Below are 21,333 nucleotides of genomic sequence, written 5' to 3'. Positions count from 1 at the left end.
TTTATTTACATAGGCTGGCATTTTCAAAGGAACTTGATTCCCATTGACTTTCAATAGGGGTTGCATGCTTAACTATCTCCCTTAGGCTCCTTTGAAAATTCCAGTTCAGAGACATAGGGGAGAAAACTGATCATCTCTTTCCAACCTCCCCCTCAAAAAAAAACCTTGTTTGAGATCTTTATAACTGAACAACAAAAACAGTAATATCTCAGATAGATGCAGCTACTGCATGGGAGGAGCTAACATTTTTTATTTGTAGCACTATATGCTCTCTAAAACCATTTGAAATGGAAATAAGAATGTGAACCACATTGAGAAACTTATTAATTTAGCCTTATTATTACAGTATTTGTTAGACACCACTTATGTACCTAGTGTTGTGTCAGAGTTTATAATATAGCTCTAGAGCTTACATGGACTTGCAGCAAGTATGACCTGTTAAACAAAAGCAAGAGCCAGATTTTCTACACACACACATACACAGACCCCGGCTGCCCAACCCAAAGGTCTTACAATCTGAGTAGACACACAGATGTGGCATTTTTGAAGAGCAGAGCATGGAAGGTGGAAGTTATTGCCAGTAGGTTTTGTGGGACTCCTGAGTTCTCAGAAGGGGTTCAAAGGAGGAGAGGTAGGGAGTTGGCACCTGATTTAGGAGTCTGTACAATGCAGAGAAAACAGCATGGAATAAGGCACTGAATCTGCAACGGGAAGGAATTGAACGAGGTAGTGAAGAGAGAAGCTTGGGCTGGAACATGAGGAGTGGGGGGAGCGAGAGTAGAAGAAATGAGGGTAGAGATGTAGGCGGGGGTGGAGTGGTGGAAAAGTTTGAAGGTGGTTATACTGTGGGCCAGATTCTTGGAGGCAACAGTGGAAGTGCACGTGAGGAGAAACACATAGGTAGCTTTTCACCATGTTTCTGCCTTCCTTCCTTATATTATTCAGGGTAACTCTGTGTAGCTACAGAGCTGCTTTATGTTACACCAGCTTGTAATGACCTTCTAGAGGGTGTTACATTAGTGGGAAGCACCAGAGTGCAGGTCTGTTTGAACACACACCCCTCCCATCCCCAAAATGCCCCCTACACTGGTGGGAGTGGGCCCTGAGAGGAGGAAGAGGAATCAGCTATGGCAGCCTTCTGTGCTCCTTGGGGATTTCCCTCTGTGTGGTTGGATCCAAACCCGCACGGGACACATTTGCCCATTCTGGTTCAGATGGCAACCAAAATGGCAGAAATCTCCTGAGAATGGATAATTTTGTAAGATTTCCGGCATCAACAATGGCACAAATATCACAAAACGAACTGTCCTTGTGAGATATCTGTCTTATGGGGCTATGGCTTTGCGAGGTTTCGGTGTCTCTGATCTCAGACCCTAGCCATGGCACGGCTCAAACCCAAACCCAAACTGTAGCCTAAGTTGGAACCCCACACTGTCACTGCTACTCATTTCAGATTTTTAGCTTTGCCTAAACCCCATTGGCACCAGTGTTGGTTCTGTTGTTGTCAGTGTCTCTTGTGATATGCTGGCACCATGGCAGTATTGGCCGGAAATGAAGTAGAGTTTCAGGTGAGTATCATTTTATTCTGGTGCATACGGTAAAGTATTTCAGTTTTCTTCAGAGTTGTTGGCAGGGAAGAGAGCAAGGTGTGAATGTGTGACTCTTTCTTATGGACTTCTAATATGGGTTTCTTTATGACTGTGTTCTTCCAGGAGGTGCTTGAGCTTGCTTTCTCTATATTGTATGACTCAAATGGCCAACTGAATTTCATCGCTCCTGATAAGCATGAGGTAAGTAGATGTTAAAGTAAGGGGAAACAAGGGTGAGATGGGGTGGGGAACACAGCTCTCCCACCTCTCTAAAGATCGTACGTTTTCAGGGACAGTCTTTTTGTTCTGTGTCGGTCCAGCACCTAGCACAATAGAATCCTGGTCCAGGAGTGGAGCTCTTAGGTGATACAGTAATACAAATAATAATAAAACAGAGAGAGGCCTCTCCCTTGTCTCCTGTTTTGGGAGACCTGTGCTCACTCATAACTCCCCCTCCTCCTTTTCTGGTGTGGTAAGAGCTCCTCTTCTTAATTCAATCTCCTTAATCACTGGAAAGTAGGTAATTCTCCCAAGTGAATACAAATAAAACTTCAATGTTCTCCTGTGTGACCAATAATCAATTCATACAAGATTACAGAATAATCAAGTTAACCTCAGTATAACATCCCTGGCCTGTACTATCAAGACTGTTAAACACCAACAGGCATCATCAGCTAGTCTTGACCGCACTCCCATACCATCAGTGGAGTTTATGGATACAAACACATTGGCCTTTTATGCTACTGAATGGCACATCCCCCCTGTTCTCAGTTTAATGTTGTTAAGCATGCCCCTGGTACATAACACTATACATTCTGCTGTATCCACGGTGTGGGATGGGACAGAGCTCTGTGAGCCAGTGGTGCAAATAAAAAAGCAAAACAAAACAGCCAACCCCCAAAGAAGCATACACCTTGGAAGATAATGGTCAATTTCCAAATTGAAGGTGGAAGCATCACAAATGATTGTCTCAAAGTATTTGGGATTTCCAGACATAAACTTAGAAGGATGCTTAGCACAAGAAAGGACAACTAAAGTGCATTAGGTATGCAGCTTTCACATTTGAAATTCTGGCTAAAATCTTTCAAACAGATGTTAATTCTGATAGAAGCTCATTTGGCTTTTCCTGAGGATTTATTTTTCAATGTCACTTAGAAGCTTTTTCATTCCAGGAAGTGATTTGATGGCAAATCTTCAGTTAAGAGAAGTTAACAATAACGTTTCTAGAGCTCCCAAAGCTTCAGCTACTGTTAAGAGTTATTGTTTTAGACAAGACGTAGTCCTCTTCAACCTCTAGATTGGACACATGTTGGGTTCTTTCTGCCATAAATTCTGCAACAATTTAATTATAGTCCATGTTGGCTCTTAGGGGCGAATTGTCATGGAAATTAGTAAATATTTCAGTCACCTCCACCGGAAAATGCAGCATATGACTACTGCCATCTTCTAATGAACTAACAGAGGCCTTGTAATCTTTTCCTAAATATCCTCCTCTATTTTTACCTTCAACTTTGTCCAGCTCATTTAAAACAAAATTGGCATGCCTGAAAAAGTCTGCGTTTGTGACCAGAAAAGCAAGGGCCAGTGTCAGGGCTGGGTCGTGGGCAGCCAGCCTGCATGGATCAGCTACCAAGTTGTGGTGAAGAGACGAGTAGCGGAGTGGGAGTTGAGCCAGGTCAGGTTGCTAGGAAGCAAGAGTGAGGCAAATAACAGAGTCAGACATGAACCGGTGTCGGGTTCACAGCAAGGCAAGGTCTGAAGGGGGAGGAAGCAGGCAGTCAGTGTCATTGCTCAGACAGCTTCCTGTAATGGTTTCCTGGTTTATATATCGGCATGGGCCAATCAGCTGGTTGCAAGGGGCTGCCACTCAGGCCCTGCTGGCCAGTACTTCCTGCAGCACTTAGCATCAGAGGTTCCCCCACCAAAAACCCAGCCTGAGTTTCTGCTGGAGGTATGGAAATGTCCTAATTGGTCTTAATTTAGCAGTGTTAACTTAACTTAGCAGTGTTCCCAACTTTTGAGATTTGTCTCTCAATATTTGGTGTGTTTAAAGGCTTAAAAACCAGAAAGCAAATAAAATGAACCCAATTGTTTAAACTCATGATGTCTGAGCTACCATCATTGTTTTGGGGGCCTGACTTATGATCTTTTAAATTTGGCAATACAGCTTAGCCATCTGTCAAAGCTCATTGCTGAACACTTTGAGATCACACCATCATATTTGTTTTTCATTTGAATGCTGAGCTGGTTTTGACTGAATACCCCCCCCCCCCCAAAAAAAGGTGGATTATTCCATCCCTGTATTTTGACAGAGAAGCTAGTGAGACTGGTTATAATTAGGTTTCACTGCCACTTCATTAAAATTAGTCTGTATTAAATTGAGTTGATTCTTCAGTGGCTCTCAGTCTGTTTTGTACGTTGAAAGAAATACCTCTGAATCAATGCTGTAATTTTTCCACCAGCTCAATAGGATTTCTAGCAGTTTCCTAAATTATATATGTCTGATTAGGTTCACTTGCCAAAGTGGAGATGAGACAGAGTCCCTTTCTCCATCCACTGCACCCACATAATAGGTGGCCAGAAGAAGGTTGCAAGGAGCTGGAAGGGGCTCCAAATCAGTTATGTTTGAACCGGAGGAGGACTATGGCTCTGCCCTCACCAGTGCACTGAGATGCTTGCACTGAGGGAGCGCTGGTTACATCAGATGATCAGATATTACATGGAGAGCTTTCCAGCGTGCTTCCACACCTAAAAGCACCTCAATTTCTTTTGCAATTATTCCTTTACTTCTCCTGATAAAGTGAATCCTGGCAAAACCATTTTCAATAAATGTTTCTTATAGAAATGTTTAAGGAAACTGTGAATTTGCAAAACACGATGGAGCTGTGTGTTCAGCAGGAATTTTATTTTCAGGTCAGGTTTTTTTTCTTTCTTGGAGGCCTGTCTACTCTAGAGAAAAAATGTATATTTAAAACATGATAGCTTAGCACGATTTAAAATCCTATTGTGGACAGGGCAAGTTCAAGTTTGAAACCTTATTAGCTGGTCAATGTGAACCAGATATCTGCAGACCATTTTTGCGGATAGTGGATCGGATGCAGATACAACCACACAGGGCTCTCTTCGCTGGCAGTGCCCGGGTGGCGGCGTCTGGCTCGGCCAGCCTGGGGGACGCAGCATGCTCGGGGCCAGTGGCCAGTAGCTGGGGCTGGGTGGCATGTCGGAGTCTGGGCTGTGCACCACACGCTCACCGCACTGCTTCCTGCCCAGCAGCTTGGGCCCCTTGGGCAGCTCGAACATCCCCACCATGGCCCGGCCTGGTAGCACTGGCTGCGCACCCAATCTCAGTCTGCCGGCTCCTGGGCAGCAGGGCCCACCCCCGACCATGGGGATTGGAGCAGGCGGGGCCCCGGCGCCCCACCCCTCCGACTCACTGCGATACAACACGCACTGCTGCTGCCATGTGCCGTCGCTCGCGAGCACCCGGGAGCAGCACACGATGCGATTGCCCAGGCCCCCAGCCTCCCCACCCCTCTGCACCACCCCTTCTCCTTGAGCCCCCCCCTCACTGCCCATTACCCCCAGTCCCCACCCTTGCTCTGCCTCTTCCCTGCAAGACCCCGCACCCCCACTCGCTCCCTTCCCCCCGCACCCTCTGTCGCTAGTCCTTGAGAAGACTTGCTGACGTGGATACAGGTAAAAGATGGCTAGCAGATCGTGGGATGGATTGCAGGTTGATTCTGGCAGATGCAGATCCACATTTTTATATCCGCACAGAGCTTTAACCATAAATTCCCCACTAAGCAGCTAACACATTAACACTACGACTTGCCTTGTCTACATGAAAGGTGAAATCCTGGCTCTGTTGAATGCAATGAGAATTTTGCCACTGACTTCACTGGTGCAGGATTTTACTCGAGGATTTTGAAGTGTTAACTCTCATGTTTTAAAAACATGAGACATAGACAGAGATTTTTTTTCTCTGATTCTTATCAATATTCTTTTTCTTTTCTTGTGCAGCACACAATCAGCTGTAGCTATCTGTAAGTTTGGCTACAACTTATAGCACACGGTTGGCTAATTTTAAAGTCCATCCTTTGGCATAAATCTAGCAGAAACATTTGTAAGATAAAAATGCATTTATCGTGGATTTAATTTTCCCCTTGTAAGCTAGGACACATGAGTTCATGATTGAAATCTTTTTATTCTTAGACGATACCATTCAAGTACTTTTGTTCATAGTTGCGTAAATGGTTTCTAGTAATAAATGGAAGTGATTTGATAGAAGTTGACTCTTGTTCACCTTCCTCTCCTGGGTTTGTTGCTTATTTAAAACAGTTATTCAGCTTATGTTTATCTCAAGCTGTCAGCTTTGGAGTGAGATTGCATTTCCTGTTAAAAAAAGAGAGAGAGAGAGAGAGAGAGAGCGAGCGAGCAAGAGAAGAGGTTCTTTACAGGCCAAACAAAGCTGTTTAGAATTATGCCAAGATAACTTGACATTTAATTTTTTATGAAGGACAGAACATTGAACATTAGTTTTCTGCTCTGGAAAATAGATCCATACATATTTATTAACATAAAGAGGTGCTTATGTATAGGTTACATATATGTGTGTGTGTTTGTGTATCCTTGTTCTTGTGTATGTGAGTTTGTATACACACACATACATATACACATACTTAATATGTATTTGTACGCAACCTCACCTATGTACAGTGTGTAGTTATATACTATATTACATATTTGTATACTGGATATATGATGTGAAATATATTTGATCAGATCAAATGTATTTTAAAATCAAATATATGATTGTGATATCACAAAAATTAGATATCTGAAAAGTCCTGTTAGGTTTTCTAATCCACCTCCCTGATAGTGTAGGATTTTTTCCCTATAATATATATTTTAGTTTCCACAATATAATTAGCATTTATGGCAAATATATTTTTCCATGTAGCTAAATACTAGATCAACACGGGTCCAATTTGACTCCCATTGAAGTCAATGAAAAGATTCCCTTAGACTACATGAAACTTGGATCAGTTCCTAATGGTTTATGATTAAAAATAGATGGGTTGTTTGATTAGTGTGCAAAGGGAAAACTGAATATCACACTACAAAGTGGTACTCTTGATATTGAAGGAGAAGTGTCTTTTAGAAACTACTTGGTTTACTGTATACATTTTTCTGGTTTATCGAATGTTAGAGCTGGTTGAATGTGAAAATTTTCAGTTTGAAAAAATGCCTTTTTAAAAAAAAATCAAAAATGTTTTGACTAAAAACAAAGAAAATTTTCACTATGTTTGAAATTTTCCAAACAAAAAGCCCACACACCAGAGAAATTCCCCAACATTTTTTTTTAATGGAACATTTTTCATTTCTTTCAATTTGTTTCCCAGAATTTTTGTTACCATATTCTGACCAGCTGTTTGAAACATTTACCTGTTTCACACTAAATCACTAGCTAATAAATATGTTTAAAATTAAGCCAAAGAAGTGCTTAAGCACATCTGTCTAGTTTAATCTGAGAGATGTTCTTAAGTCACTGGAGCATAAATGCATTGGAAATGACACGGTTGGCTGATTTGTTTGCATGGGAAAGTAGGTTAGGTCTGGACTTAATGGAGGTTTTTGTCTTCCATGGCAGTACTGTATCTGGACCGATGGATTGAATGCCCTCCTTGGGAAGGATATGATGAGTGACCTGACACGAAATGACTTGGACACACTGCTCAGCATGGAGATAAAGCTGCGTCTCCTCGACTTGGAGAATATACAGATTCCTGATGCTCCCCCACCAATTCCAAAGGAGCCCAGCAACTATGATTTTGTTTATGACTGTAACTGAAACTGCCCACTGAAACTCGCATTTAAACTGGAAATATTATAACTGGAAAGATTAAACAAAGAGAGCGAGAAGCCCACCTTGGATTATGGACTGTAGTTAAAGCACTCACTTTTCTTTCCATTCCCTACATCTGTTCCTTTCCCCATATCCCATCTCCCCCGTTGCTAGCCAAAAACTACATTGCTTTAATTAACTTCTAATTGCAGTCCATTGGATGTGGCTAACACGAAGACCACTAAGCAGCGTCCATCAGAGGAACTTTTAAATTTTTAATGCTGGAATAGGCATTCTAAATAAAATACGATGCTTCCAAACTGTATGCCTGCGAAACCAAACCTGGCACTGGCAGGTGCTTTATCTGGAAGTTGGGAGGTAGAGAGGAGAAGCAGCTCCTGTAAGTGGAAGGTGGAGAGAGCGAGATTTTCCCAGCCCAGCCCAAGAGTCGGCTCACAACTGATTCCAAAAAAAGATGAAAAGTATTAACTGCTTAAACTTCTGCACCATCATCACTGTCATTATCCTTTACATTGGCAACAGTGTCTCCATCCTCTGTGCTCTGCCAGAGTTATAGTTTCCTAGAATGAGTCATTTGCAGGTTTTCGCTGTACTGTGCACTATAACACTGCAATGCTTCTAACTTCTTTTTCTGCCGTCTCTTAAATAGCCCTATATTTCTCCCAAATTACTAGCACAAATTGTGAATGAAGGCACTAGTTCTGTTCTCTCCCTGTAGCTATTCTAAGCCTCAATTGCCTCTAAAATTGGCTTAATGCTATCCAAGGTTTTTTTTCTTTTTTGGTTCCAAGTAAAATCATAGTTTCCACAGATTAATGAAAATGGTGAGACAGCTGAATCGGCATCATCATTGCTACAGTGTTACAAGTTTGCAAGGGATTCATTTTTTGTTTTTGTACAACGGGTTCTAACTTGTTTGTTTTTGTTCTTTGGCCAAACAAATATATTTAATGAAAAATAATTACATGGTGAGTTTATTTAGAGATGATGTTTTTATTTTTTAATATCCATTGGAAACATTTGTCTGGGGAGGAAAAAATATCCAATATTTCCTTCAACTTTGCTGTTGAATAAAATCTGAGTTGTGATGATCCTGGAACTTTGTTTTTTTATTTTGAAGTTCTCTTTTTTACTCTATGTCATTTCTAGCACTTCTGAGGCCTCTGCTACAAAGGGAAAAGGGAAAGCGTAACTTTAGGCTCTATGGTAGCAAGATAAGCGTCTGATTACAATTAGTATTTATTTATATGATGACAAAATTGCAATTGGCAAGTCTAAAGATCTGCATTGCAGTGGATAGATGAGCCTTTCTGAAAGGCAGCCATTGAGAAATCTAAATGCAAAGCAAACTAATACGATTACAGTCAATTGTAGGCCATTATTTTTAGGTTCTCATTTGCTGAAATAGCTGAGCCCCACATGCTTTCCTCATCTTCCCTGAGTGGAGGGAACCAGAAACCAAGGCTGCAGATGCATAGTATGAGGGAGTGCTCGCTTTGTGACATGTTTTTCCCCTCCTCCCTTCTCCAAATTCTTTGGCTGCCTACCAGTAGGTATTTCACTGGGTTCAGGCGCCAGGGATCTGAAAATGCTGGGCCTGGTTCCTGGTGAATCAATCTCTAAAGCAAAGATTCCACCAACTGCAAAATTCACATGTCTTTAGTCAATGTTAACTTGCTGGATTCCTCCTCTAATATGTGAACCCACCCACAGGGATTTTATCAGACCCTGTGGTGCCATGAAGCCAGATGGGCAAATTGAGGAACAAAACCTCCATGCAGATGGTTTGTGCCTCTGGTAGCTCCAACATCATCTGCAATTTTTGAGTAGGCCAAACACATTAACACCTTCACAGAGTGGGTGGGGGTGGATCACATCCTAGAGATGGAAGGAGGAAGAGGAAACTTCATGAATCCAAGCATGATGGTCCTAAATAAGATACCTTCATAGGATTATAATTGCAATATACCTACTGTACTTTTATCTCACAGGATAGAGATGCAGATTGGTTTAGATGGTGAATGATGATAGAAAAGAAAAGAGAATCTACAGATAAACACCAGAGCAAAACATTACTGTGGGCCATAATCTGAGAGAAGATGAAGAGCAATTTCAAACTCATGGTGTGAAAGCTGGAGATGTTTAATGTAAGGAAGTGTTGCCAAGGCTGTGTCATAGATAATCAGTGTTCAAAAATGATGGAAACCCAAGGCATGTGACTGCTTTAGAGGACTGGCAATATGATCTGGATTTTGGAATGGTACTTGGAGATTGGGCATGGAAGTAGGGGTACACCTTTGTCCTGGACTGACAGTTACTTCTTTCTCTTTGAAGTCAGGGGTCCTCTAGGGCAGAGGACCTGTGTTTGATCGGCCAACACAGCCCAATGGATGTTTTTCAGGTGGCTAATTGAGCATGGTGTTGTTTTTTATGTATGTATGTATGTATGCTCCACAACAATTTGAATGGTCTGCATTTTACAAAATCTTATTAAAAAAATCATCTGTAGGTAACAGGATAAAAAAAAAAAAACATGTGAGTGGGTCTGACGATCTCAGTCCACACCATAACATACCCTAAGGATTGAATGGTCATGGAGACAGAATATCCCCCTCTCACATTAAGATGATCCCTCCAGAATAAACTTGAGACATATTGGGGAGGCAGAGAGTCTGTAGACACCTTGAGCCAGATTCTCATTTACCCTGAGGCCCCTTTATACCACTTAGGCAGTGTAAAAAGGCCTTCTTCTTATGTGGCCTCTCCATTACTGGAGATTACCAACCATGGTTGCCCATTCCGAACAATCCTCTGTTAATCTCTTTGTGGATGAATAGTCCATTTGATTCACCCAGGATACCACATTGTCTATCCAAGATCTTTTTCTTCCTCATGTTCTGCCATCAACTTTCGCTTACAGAGCTCGTAAACATGCATTGCCTGCTGAACTTTTTAAAATGTGCCCTGCAAATAAAATCTTCCTTTGGATAAGCTTTCTGACTAGCATTTGCTAAGTTCCAATCATCTCCAATATCTTTTTGTTGGTTGCACAGTCTATCCATGACCTGAAGAAGAATTCAGTGGAGCTCAAAAGCTTGCTGCTTTCACCAACAGAAGTTGGTCCAATCAACGATATTACCTCATGCACTTTGTCTCTCCTGTATCCTGGGATGAACACAGCTACAACAACACTGCGAACAGTCTATCCATGATATTTTCAGAATTCTTGCATAACACCATAATTCAAAGGATTGTAGTTTCTGTATTATCAATTGTTTGAATGACCATGTTTCACAGTTGTAATTAACATAAACCAAATGTAAGTTTTGTAAACATGAGAATTTAGTATTCAGATTTATGTCCCTTCTCATCAGATGTTTATTCTTTCAGAATGTCTCTTTCACTCTTGCTAGTCTGGTGCTGACCTCAGTATCCAATATTCCATCTTCTGTAATGATGCTTCATAAGTAGCAATAATTTCTCACTAGCTGTATGGATATATCGTTTACTGGAATCTTGCATATTTTCCAAGGATCCTTGCATACCACCATAGTTTTTATCTTGTCCGCATTCAACTTTAGACCATAGTATTTGTTATAAAAACAACGAGGAGGTAGATGGCACCTTAAAGACTAATAGATTTATTTGGGCATAAGCTTTCGTGGGTAAAAAATCCACTTCTTCAGATGCATGGAGTCTTTGTTATATTCATATATAATCTCCACTAACTTCATCAGACCTTCTTCTGCCTCAGCCAACAGCACTGTCATATACATAGTGAATGTTATTGTCACGGAGTCACTGGGGCAATGCTCTGGAACTACTCCCTATGAAACCAGTCAGGACTCTGGGGGAGCATGCCTCCGCTCTCTGAGCATACTGTCTCCAGGGCAAGAAGCTTACACACCTTCAACCTTCCTGGGTCTGACCTCAGAGCATTCAGCATCTCCTTTCCACAGCAAGTCTGCCTGGGCGGGGATCCTGGCAAAGCCAGAGGGCCCTGCACCCCAACTCCGCAGTCAGACGTGACTCTCAGCCAGCTGGTAAAACAGAAGGTTTATTAGTTGACAGGAACACAGCGTAGGACAAAACTTTTTAGCACAGAAATCAGTGACTTTCAGCCAAGTCCATCTTGGGGGGAGGGGAGCCCAGAGCCAGGGCTCTGGTCCTCCCCCGAGCTCCAAGCCAGCCATGACCAACTCGTTTCCAGTTGCCTGGCCCCTGCCCTGCCCGTTGCTCCTCCTCTGGCCTTTGTCTTGCTTCCCGGGCCAAGAGTCACCTCGTCACATCCCCCTCCTGGGTCTCAGGTTACAAAGGGGCGGCCATAGCATCCATGCAGGTAGCTGGAGCAACCCCCACGAAGGTCACACATGCTTATTCCCAGGGAAACGGAGGCACACAGAGCATTCATGCAAAACAGTCAGACTCACATAGGCTCACATACAACATAACAAATCCCCACTTCGTCACAGTTATTCACCCATCTTTCCATTCATCTTAATATCGTCTTCTGTTTCTTCAATTAATTTAATCAATCACTCGCTATAAGTGTTGAATAAAGTTGGTGACACTATACAATCTTGTCTCAGTCCTCTCTTGATCACTATAGATTTTCATTTTCATCTCCATTATAATTGCCTTCTGATTCCAGTATAATTGTTTTATTACTTGGAGTTCATATCCAGCAATCCCTACAGACATTATTATGTTGAGCAATTTGTAGTGGTAGATTCTGTCAAATGCTTTTTGGAAGTCAATAAAACACGAGTGTACTGTTTTCACCATTTCAGCTGATCTTTCTGGTATGAGCTTCAGGTTCATAATGGTGTTTATTTCATATTTGAGGCCCTAAGGTTGTTTGCTTATTTCCTTATCAATCTTTCCTTATAAATAAATAAATTTGTTAGTCTCTAAGGTGCCACAAGTACTCCTGTTCTTTTTGCGGATACAGACTAACACGGCTGCTACTCTGAAACCTTTCCGTATATTGTATCTTCAACAACTCACTATGTCTTAGGCCTGGTCTACACTAGGAGGTTATGTCGAATTTAGCAGCGTTAAATCGAATTAACCCTGCACCCGTCCACACAACGAAGCTATTTAGTTCGACATAGAAGTCTCTTTAAATCGATTTCTGTATTCCTCCCCGACGAGGGGAGTAGCGCTAAATTCGGCATGGCCATGTCGAATTTGGGTAGGTGTGGATGGAATTCAACGCTAATAGCTCCGGGAGCTATCCCACAGTGCACCACTCTGTTGACGCTCTGGACAGCAGTCCGAGCTCGGATGCTCTGACCAGCCACACAGGAAATGCCCCGGGAAAATTTGAATTCCTTTTCCTGTCTGGCCAGTTTGAATCTCACTTCCTGTTTGGACATCGTGGCGAGCTCAGCAGCACTGGCAACGATGCAGAGCTCTCCAGCAGAGGTGACCGTGCAATCTAATAGAAAGAGGGCCCCAGCATGGACTGATCGGGAAGTCTTGGATCTGATCGCTGTGTGGGGCGATGAGTCTGTGCTTTCGGAGCTGCGATCGAAAAAACGGAATGCGAAGATCTACGAGAAGATCTCAAAAGCCATGACGGAGAGAGGATACAGCCGGGATGCAATGCAGTGCCGCGTGAAAATCAAGGACCTGAGACAAGGCTACCAGAAGACCAAAGCGGCAAACGGACGCTCCGGATCCCAGCCCCAGACATGCCGTTTCTACGAGGCACTGCATTCCATCCTAGGTGCGGCCGCCACCACTACCCCACCACTGACCGTGGACTCTGACGATGGGGTATTGTCAACGGCCGCTTCCTCTGAGATGTTCGCGGATGGGGAAGATGAGGAAGGAGATGAGAAGGACGAGGCAGTCGACAGCGCTTACAACGCTGATTTCCCCGACAGCCAGGATCTCTTCATCACCCTCACGGAGATCCCCTACCAACCCTCCCAAGGCGTTAACCGTGACCCTGAATCAGGGGAAGGATCAGTCGGTAAGTGTTTTAAACATGTAAACATTTATTTTGAACAGAACAGGAATGGAATATTAACAATGGGTTTTTCATGATTACTTTGCCCTAGGCGCTTAAATTTTTAGTCCTTGCCAGTGCAGCTACTGGAAAAGTATCTCAAAATGTCCGGTTTTTCATGATTAGTTTGCCCTAGGCAAACTAATTTTAGGCAAAAACCTACTTTAGGCAAAACTACTTTTTAGTCCTTGCCAGTGCAGCTACTGGAAAATTATGTCAATATGTCTGGGGATAGAGCTGAAATCCTCCTGGGACATCTCCACGAAGCTCTCCTGGAGGTAATTTGAAAGCCTTTGCATCAGGTTCCTGGGGAGAGCGGCCTTATTGCGTCCTCCATGGTAGAAAACTTTTCCGCGCCAGGCTAGCAGCAAGTACTCTGGGATCAGTGCCTCGCACAGCATGGCCGCATACGGCCCTAGTTTTTGCTGGCATTCACGCAGCATGCGGTCTTCCTCAGTGTCCGAAATCCTCATCAGAGTGATATCACTCATGGTGACCTGCTTTAAATTAGGAGAATGTTAGTATTGGGACTGATTGCCTGTTCCTTTACATAACTGTAACCGGTGGTTTACAGCCACGCAGTGGAGGCAGGACAGGGGCAGCATACAGGGATCTTTCCCGGGGACAGCCGCGAGGGGGGTGGGACAGGGGCAGAGTTCATGCTGGCCGGATTGCCGGCAGCAGGAACTGGCCAACGCTAGGGGCATTGCTTTGAACGTGAAAGGAGGGCACTGCTATAAATTAAGCTTTCAGCAGCCAAAAGTCTACGGCTTACCATGTCCGCCTGCTACCCGAATTCCGCTGTCCTGCCCCGCTTGTGTGATCTGTACTCCAAGACCCCAGGCACTGAATGGGAAGGCCGAAAATTCGACCTTGTCCTGAGTGCGCATGTGATAGGTGCTGTGCATGGTCTTGTTCACAGAGAAAGACTATGTTCATTGTTCACAAAAGTTTATCTTTGTGTGGCATTCACTCCCTTTTTCCCATCCCACAGCTGCGAGTGTCTCCTGACCTACCCCGGCATCCCCCTCCCAGAGGCTGGCACAGATTAGGCGCCGAAAGAGAAGGACACGGGACGAAATGTTCTCCGAACGTATGGGCTGCTCCCGAGCCGAGGCGGCCCAGCAGACCCAGTGGAGGGAGAACATGTCGCAATACCAGCGATCACACAGCGAACGGGAGGACAGGTGGCGGCAGGAAGACCAGCAGGCGACTCAAACGCTGCTTGGACTAATGAGAGAGCAAACGGACACGCTCCGGCGCCTTGTAGATGTTCTGCAGGACCGGAGGCAGGAGGACAGAGCCCCGCTGCAGTCTATCTCTAACCGCCCTCCCCCGCCACAAAGTCCCATCCCCCCCTCACCCAAAGTCCCAAGAAGGAGGGGCGGCAGGGGCCGTGAAAACAGTCACTCCACCCCTGCAGACTGCTCAAGTACCAGACGGCTCTCATTCCCAAAGTTTTGATAAGTCCTTTCCTTCACTCCAAAAGCACCTCACCCAAGCCCCCATCCCAGTGTCATCCCCTACCTGTGTAGTTGTTGTTAAAAAATACGTTTCTTTTAATTACTGTTTCCGTCAGGTTCTTTTAGAGGAGAGTGTGTTTGAAGGGGGGAAAGGGGGTTGGTAATTGGAGAGGACAGTCACCTTTACCAGGGTACAGACACGGGGGCAGGTTCAGCAGCAGGTCAGACACACATTGCAGTCACTAGGCACCCTGGTCAGTCTGGGAGGTGGTTTTCATGTTCTGTGGGGGGGGGCTATGTGAGTTTGTGGCGGGGGAGGGTGGTTACAGATCTTATGCAGCGGTCCTTAGCCTGCATGACAGAGCCACGCAGCAGGGGATCTGTAACCGTCCTACCCCGCCACAAAGTCACATAGCCCCCACACACAGAGAGTCCCGAAAAGGAGGGGTGGCAGGCTCAGTTGAAACAACCAGTCCACCACTGCGGACCGCTCTAGGAGCAGGAGCCTGTCATTCCTCGAGTTTAGAAGCATCCTTTCCATCACTACACCCGCTCCCCACCACAGTCTGCGTCCCAGTTTCAACCCTTTACCACGAAACCCTTAATAAAGAAAATGGTGTTAATGAACAAAGTTCCATTTATTTTATTTTTAAAGGTGTGTTGGAAGGAGGGGAAGGGGATTGGTAACTGGAGAGGATAGTCAACATTAACTGGGTAAAGAAACGGGGACAGGTTCAGCTTCTCTTTAAACAAACTTAATAGTCACAGGTTACCCTGCTCACTGTGGAACCTAGCTTTCAAAGCCTCCCGGATGCACAGCGCATCCCGCTGGGCTCTTCTAATCGCCCGGCTGTCTGGCTGGGCGTAATCAGCAGCCAGGCGATGTGCCTCAACCTCCCACCCCGCCATAAACGCCTCCCCCTTGCTCTCACAGAGATTGTGGAGCACACAGCAAGCTGCAATAACAATGGGGATATTGGTTTCGCTGAGATCAGAGCGAGTCAGTAAGCTTCTCCATCTCCCCTTGAGGCGTCCAAAAGCACACTCCACCACCATTCTGCACTTAGCCGATAGTTGAAGAGTTCTTTTTCACTGTCCAGGGCGCCTGTATAGGGCTTCATGAGCTAGGGCATTAGCGGGTAGGCTGGGTCCCCGAGGATGACTATAGGCATCTCCACATCCCCAAGAGTTATTTTGTGGTCCGGGAAGTAAATACCTTCCTGCAGCCGTCTAAACAGACCAGAGTTCCTGAAAACATGAGCGTCATGAACCTTGCCCGGCCATCCTACGTTGATGTTGGTAAAACATCCCCTATGGTCCACCAGTGCTTGCAGGACCATTGAAAAGTAGCCCTTTCTGTTAATGTACTGGCTGGCCTGGTGCTCCGGTCCCAGGATAGGGATGTGAGTTCCATCTATAGCCCCACCGCAGTTTGGGAATCCCATCGCGGCGAAGCCATCTATGATGACCTGCACGTTTCCCAGGGTCACTACCTTTGAGAGCAGTAGCTCAATGATTGCGTTGGCTACTTGCATCAGAGCAACCCCCACGGTAGATTTGCCCACGCCAAAGTGGTTCGCAACTGACCGGTAGCTGTCTGGCATTGCAAGCTTCCAGAGGGCTATGGCCACTCGCTTCTGGACAGTCAGGGCTGCTCGCATCCGAGTGTCCTTGCGCTTCAGGGCAGGGGACAGCAACTCACAAAGTTCCAGGAAAGTTCCCTTACACATGCGAAAGTTTCGCAGCCACTGTGATTCATCCCAGACCTGCAGCACTATGCGGTCCCACCAGTCCGTGCTTGTTTCCCGGGCCCAGAATCACCGTTCCACAGCATCAACATGACCCATTGTCACCATGATATCCACGGCGTGGGGTCCTCTGCTTTGCGAGAGGTCTGTGCCCCTCTCAGACTTAATGTCCTCACCGCGCTGCCGTAGCCTCCTCGCCCGATTTCTCAGCATCTGCCTCTGAAAAAGGTGGATGATAAGGTGCGAGGTGTTGACAACGGCCATAACTGCAGCGATGGTCGCAGCGGGTTCCATGCTCGCAGTGCTGTGGCGTCCACGCTGTCACTCACCAGAAAAGTGCGCAAACTGATTGCCCGCCGGTGCTTTCAGGGAGGGAGGGCGGGAGCGACGGTTGAATGACGACAGTTACCCAAAACCACCCTCGACACATTTTTTTCCCCAGCAGGCATTGGGGGCTCGACCCAGAATTCCAAAGGGCAGCGGGGACTGCGGGAACTGTGGGATAGCTGCCCACAGTGCACCGCTTCCAATGTCGACATTTGCCCCGTTAGTGTGGACTCACAAAGTCGAATTACTGTTCTTAGTGTGGATACACACGTTCGACTTTGTAATATCGGTTCCACTAATTCGATTTAAGTAAAATCGAACTACTCTCGTAGTGTAGACATACCCTTAGAGGCATGTGATAGTAGCCTGATTGTTCTGTAGTCTTTACAACCAAACTGTGTATCCAAATCCCAAAAATGAACACTGTTATAGATTATAAAGTCTTCTGAAAAGTCTTCTGTCTTCTTTAACAAAGCTTTCAAGTCTTCATTGCTTATGCCTTTTAACAATTCAGCTGGTATTCCATCACAATTCAGCGCTTTTCCATTCAGAAGTCTCTCTATTGCTGCCATGATTTCTTCATCCATTATTGGTGGGCTTACTTGATTAATATCTAGTGGAGGTTTTTCAGGTCTATTATGACCATATAGTTCCTGGATATAGTCTCGCCATCTCTTGTTCTTGTCTTTAGGGACTATGCATTGTCAGTTGTCAGTTTTTGTCATATTGGTCACCTTTCATCTGTAATTGAAGACTATTTTCTTTTGATACATCTCACTTTGTTTGTTCTATTTATCCAATTGTTCAATTTCTTTGCGTTTCTCATTCAGCCTGCATTTATTTATGCAATTATTCTTTATTTTATTGAGTCTTCTTTTTCTGTTGTCAATCTTTGTGTTTTTGTAAGAGGTTAATAGCTAATAAAAGCTCGTCTAGAACAAATGAAATAATTGCTCTGATGGATGAAAGAAGGAAAGTAAAAGCACAGAGATCAACAACAGGGAAAAAAAGGGCCCTTAAGGTGGGCGTAAATTACATTTAATATGATTTATTCCCACTTTAAAGGCACTCCCAGAGCAGTATAAAAAGGCCTTAGTGTAAATGAGAAAACATGCCCTTTCAGTCTTCAGAGCTGTCAATCCAATATCCTTCCCCATTATGTAATTCACTAATATTTTAAAAAATAAACATTTAAAGATGAATAAGTTACCTACTGCTTCCCGTTCATTTAAAAATATGGGAATGAAAATAAAGTCTTTGCATATGCTAGTGTATGTTCAGGAAAAGCTTTCATATCTAGCATTCAAGAATCTTCAGCAGACAAAATACCATTAACATCTCTTGTATAATTTCAAGGCTGGTCAGGGATAATGCTTGAAAAAGCCACAAAAGTGAGAGAGAAGGCAGTAAAGGTAAGTCTAATTTTAGTTTCTGTTTTTAGCGTGATTTTTCTTTTGGAAAGCAAATCATCTTATTCAGAAAAACCTGAATTAAGAAAAACTTGTATCTTGGAATGTCTGAGGCCTCAAACCAAATGTAAGGATAAGTAGAGAAATAAAAATACTAAATAACCTGGAGCAAAGGAAAGACGCGTGTGTCACAGAGAGAGTCCTCCAGTGCCCTTGATTGTTCTTTTTTAGCAGTAATTCCCTCTTTAATCTGGTGGCCTGTTTTATTAAACATTAGGATTTGAGGGGAAAACATCCTCTTACCAGGCGACAGGTGATGAGTCCGTCTTTAGATTTCCTGTACAACTGCATAGGTTTTGACTCTTTTCCTCTTCGGAAGGGTCACTTAGTTGTTGCTTTTTTGTCCATGACTGCATTTTATTTGAATAGTGCTGATGCTACCAATAATTTTTGTCACATAAATAGTCCAAGTACAAAATGTACTATTCACAGATGATTCATCTGTGTGTCCACAGCCTCGTGCTGTAGTCGGGGCCCTGCATGGAGCTCTTGCAGAATCCACTGGTTGACCTCCGGTCTCTTCACTGCTTTTTCTTAGGCAAAGCAAGTAGAGTGCTGATCTACAAGAGTGCTCATCATGCCACCTGCAACAAAACAGTGCTGGCCAAACAGACACGGGCCACCGACCCCTACACAGTACTCCAAACAGAGTGGGAGAGAGGAGAAACACCACTCCCCCTTCCCACAAAATGCATCCCAGTGACATCCTGATGCTGAAGTTTGCTGTTAGTGGCATGACGTTGCATCAATATGGGATGATGATGGGTGGCAATGATGCAGATATTAAATAATATGATGTCAGGATTCCACTCTGCAATCACTTTGTAGCTCTCTCTGACTCCATTCAAGGGCAAAATGACTCTCTCTCTCTCTCTAGCTCTATAAGGTTGAGAACTGCTAATCTATATTCATACACAAGGGTGTGGGTGGTAGAAGAACATTTTTTGTATTGTCATCTCCCTGCCTTTCTCTTTTGTTCCAGCTGCTTATTACTAGTTGATGAATAAAAGATGGAAACTAATGTGTCACGTGAAAGTTGTTCATCTAATAAAACTCAGCAGACTGAAAAGGATTTTCCTCTGATTTTTTTCCTCCTGTTGTGGGAGGTTTCTAAAGATCAGTCATTTAACCGAACTAGGAATAACTCAGCTGGTCAGAAGCAGGGGAGGAATGCTTAACATTTAACAAAAGAACAGAACTGTTCTTCCTATAACACAATATATGAATATAAACTGAAGGGAGCACAATTTCCCTTGTTAAGTATACTAGTGCACCCTTATGCATGGCCATTAGCATATTGAAATGTATTGGGAGATACTTTTAGAAGGAAGTTTCCAACCATTAATGTTAGCTAGGTATCCTCTCTTCCCACAATGTTTGCTACATCAAGACAATAGTCACTCAGTGTCTCTCTCTTGGGCCTGGTCTACACTACGACTTTAATTCGGATTTAGCAGCGTTAATTCGAATTAACCCTTCACCCGTCCACACAACGGAGCCATTTAGTTCGAAATAAAGGGCGCTTAAAATCGATTTCTGTACTCCACCCCGACGAGCGGAGTAGCGCCAAAATCGATTTTGTCAATTCGAATTAGGGGTAGTGTGGCCGCAATTCGATGGTATTGGCCTCCGGGAGCTTTCCCACAGTGCACCACTGACCGCTCTGGACAGCAATCTGACCTCGGATGCACTGGCCAGGTAGACAGGAAAAGCCCCGCGAACATTTGAATTGCATTTCCTGTTTGCCCAGCGTGGAGAGCACAGGTGACCACAGATAGCTCATCAGCACAGGTAACAATGCAGGCTGATAATCGAAAAAGAGCACCAGCATGGACCGTTCGGGAGGTACTGGATCTGATTGCTATATGGGGAGAGGATTCAGTGCTAGCAGAACTTCGTTCAAAGAGACAAAATGCCAAAACTTTTGAAAAAATCTCCAAGGGCATGATGGAGAGAGGCCACAATAGGGACTCAGATCAGTGCCGCGTGAAAGTGAAGGAGCTCAGACAAGCCTATCAAAAAACAAAGGAGGCAAACGGTCGCTCCGGGTCAGAGCCGCGGACATGCCGCTTCTACGCCGAGCTAAATGCAATTCTAGGGGGGGCCGCCACGACTACCCCACCTGTGGTCGTGGAATCTGAGGCGGGGGTAATCTCAGCTACACTTGAGGATTCTGCGGACGTGGAGGAGGAGGAGGAGGAGGAGGAGGACGAGCTTGCGGAGAGCACCCAGCACTCCGTTCTCCCCCACAGCCAGGAGCTTTTTCTCAGCCTGAGTGAAGTACCCTCCGAACCCTCCCAAGCCAGTATCCAAGACCACGACCCCATGGAAGGGACCTCAGGTGAGTTTACCTTTTAAAATATAAAACTTGTTTTAAAAGCAAGGTATTTTAATGATTATTTTGCCCTGAGGACTTGGGATGCATTCGCAGCCAGTACAGCTACTGGAAAAGTCTGTTAACGTGTCTGGGGATGGAGCGGAAATCCTCCAGGGACATCTCCATGAAGCTCTCCTGGAGGTACTCCAAAAGCCTTGCCACAAGGTTTCTGGGCAGTGCAGCCTTATTCCTTCCTCCATGGTAGGACACTTGACCGCGCCATGCTTGCAGCAAGTAATCTGGTATCATTGCCTGACAACGCCTGGCAGCGTATGGTCCCGGTGTTTGCTGGCATTCAAGCAACATCCGTTCTTTATCTTGCTGTGTAATCCTCAGGAGAGTGATATCGCTCATGGTAACCTGGTTGAAATACGGGAATTTAATTAAGGGGACAGAGGTGGCCGTTCCTACTGTGCTGTTTGCCTGTGGCTGAAAAGAAATCCTTCCCTGCAGGTTAGGCGACCGCGGCGGGGGGGGG

At 44.6% G+C, this 21,333-nt stretch overlaps 1 protein-coding gene across 2 annotated transcripts in view; it reads left to right on the top strand.

The window, feature by feature from the left end:
• Window positions 1-7,754, top strand: part of LOC112119106 (engulfment and cell motility protein 1) — a 444,965-nt gene extending 437,211 nt beyond the window's left edge. For both annotated transcript variants that reach the window (XM_026663518.1, XM_026663519.1), the window contains exons 21-22: window positions 1,713-1,790; window positions 7,240-7,754. In XM_026663518.1, coding sequence (XP_026519303.1) covers window positions 1,713-1,790; window positions 7,240-7,440 — 279 coding nt within the window. In that variant the 3' untranslated portion in view covers window positions 7,441-7,754. The remainder of the gene's footprint in view (window positions 1-1,712; window positions 1,791-7,239) is intronic.
• Window positions 7,755-21,333: the final 13,579 nt, after the last annotated feature.

This window comes from Terrapene carolina, unplaced genomic scaffold (genome assembly GCF_002925995.2).
Source record: "Terrapene carolina triunguis isolate 2854851 unplaced genomic scaffold, T_m_triunguis-2.0 Scaffold33723, whole genome shotgun sequence".
NCBI classification, from domain to species: domain Eukaryota; kingdom Metazoa; phylum Chordata; order Testudines; family Emydidae; genus Terrapene; species Terrapene triunguis.
This window is presented reverse-complemented; position numbering and strand designations above follow the sequence as displayed.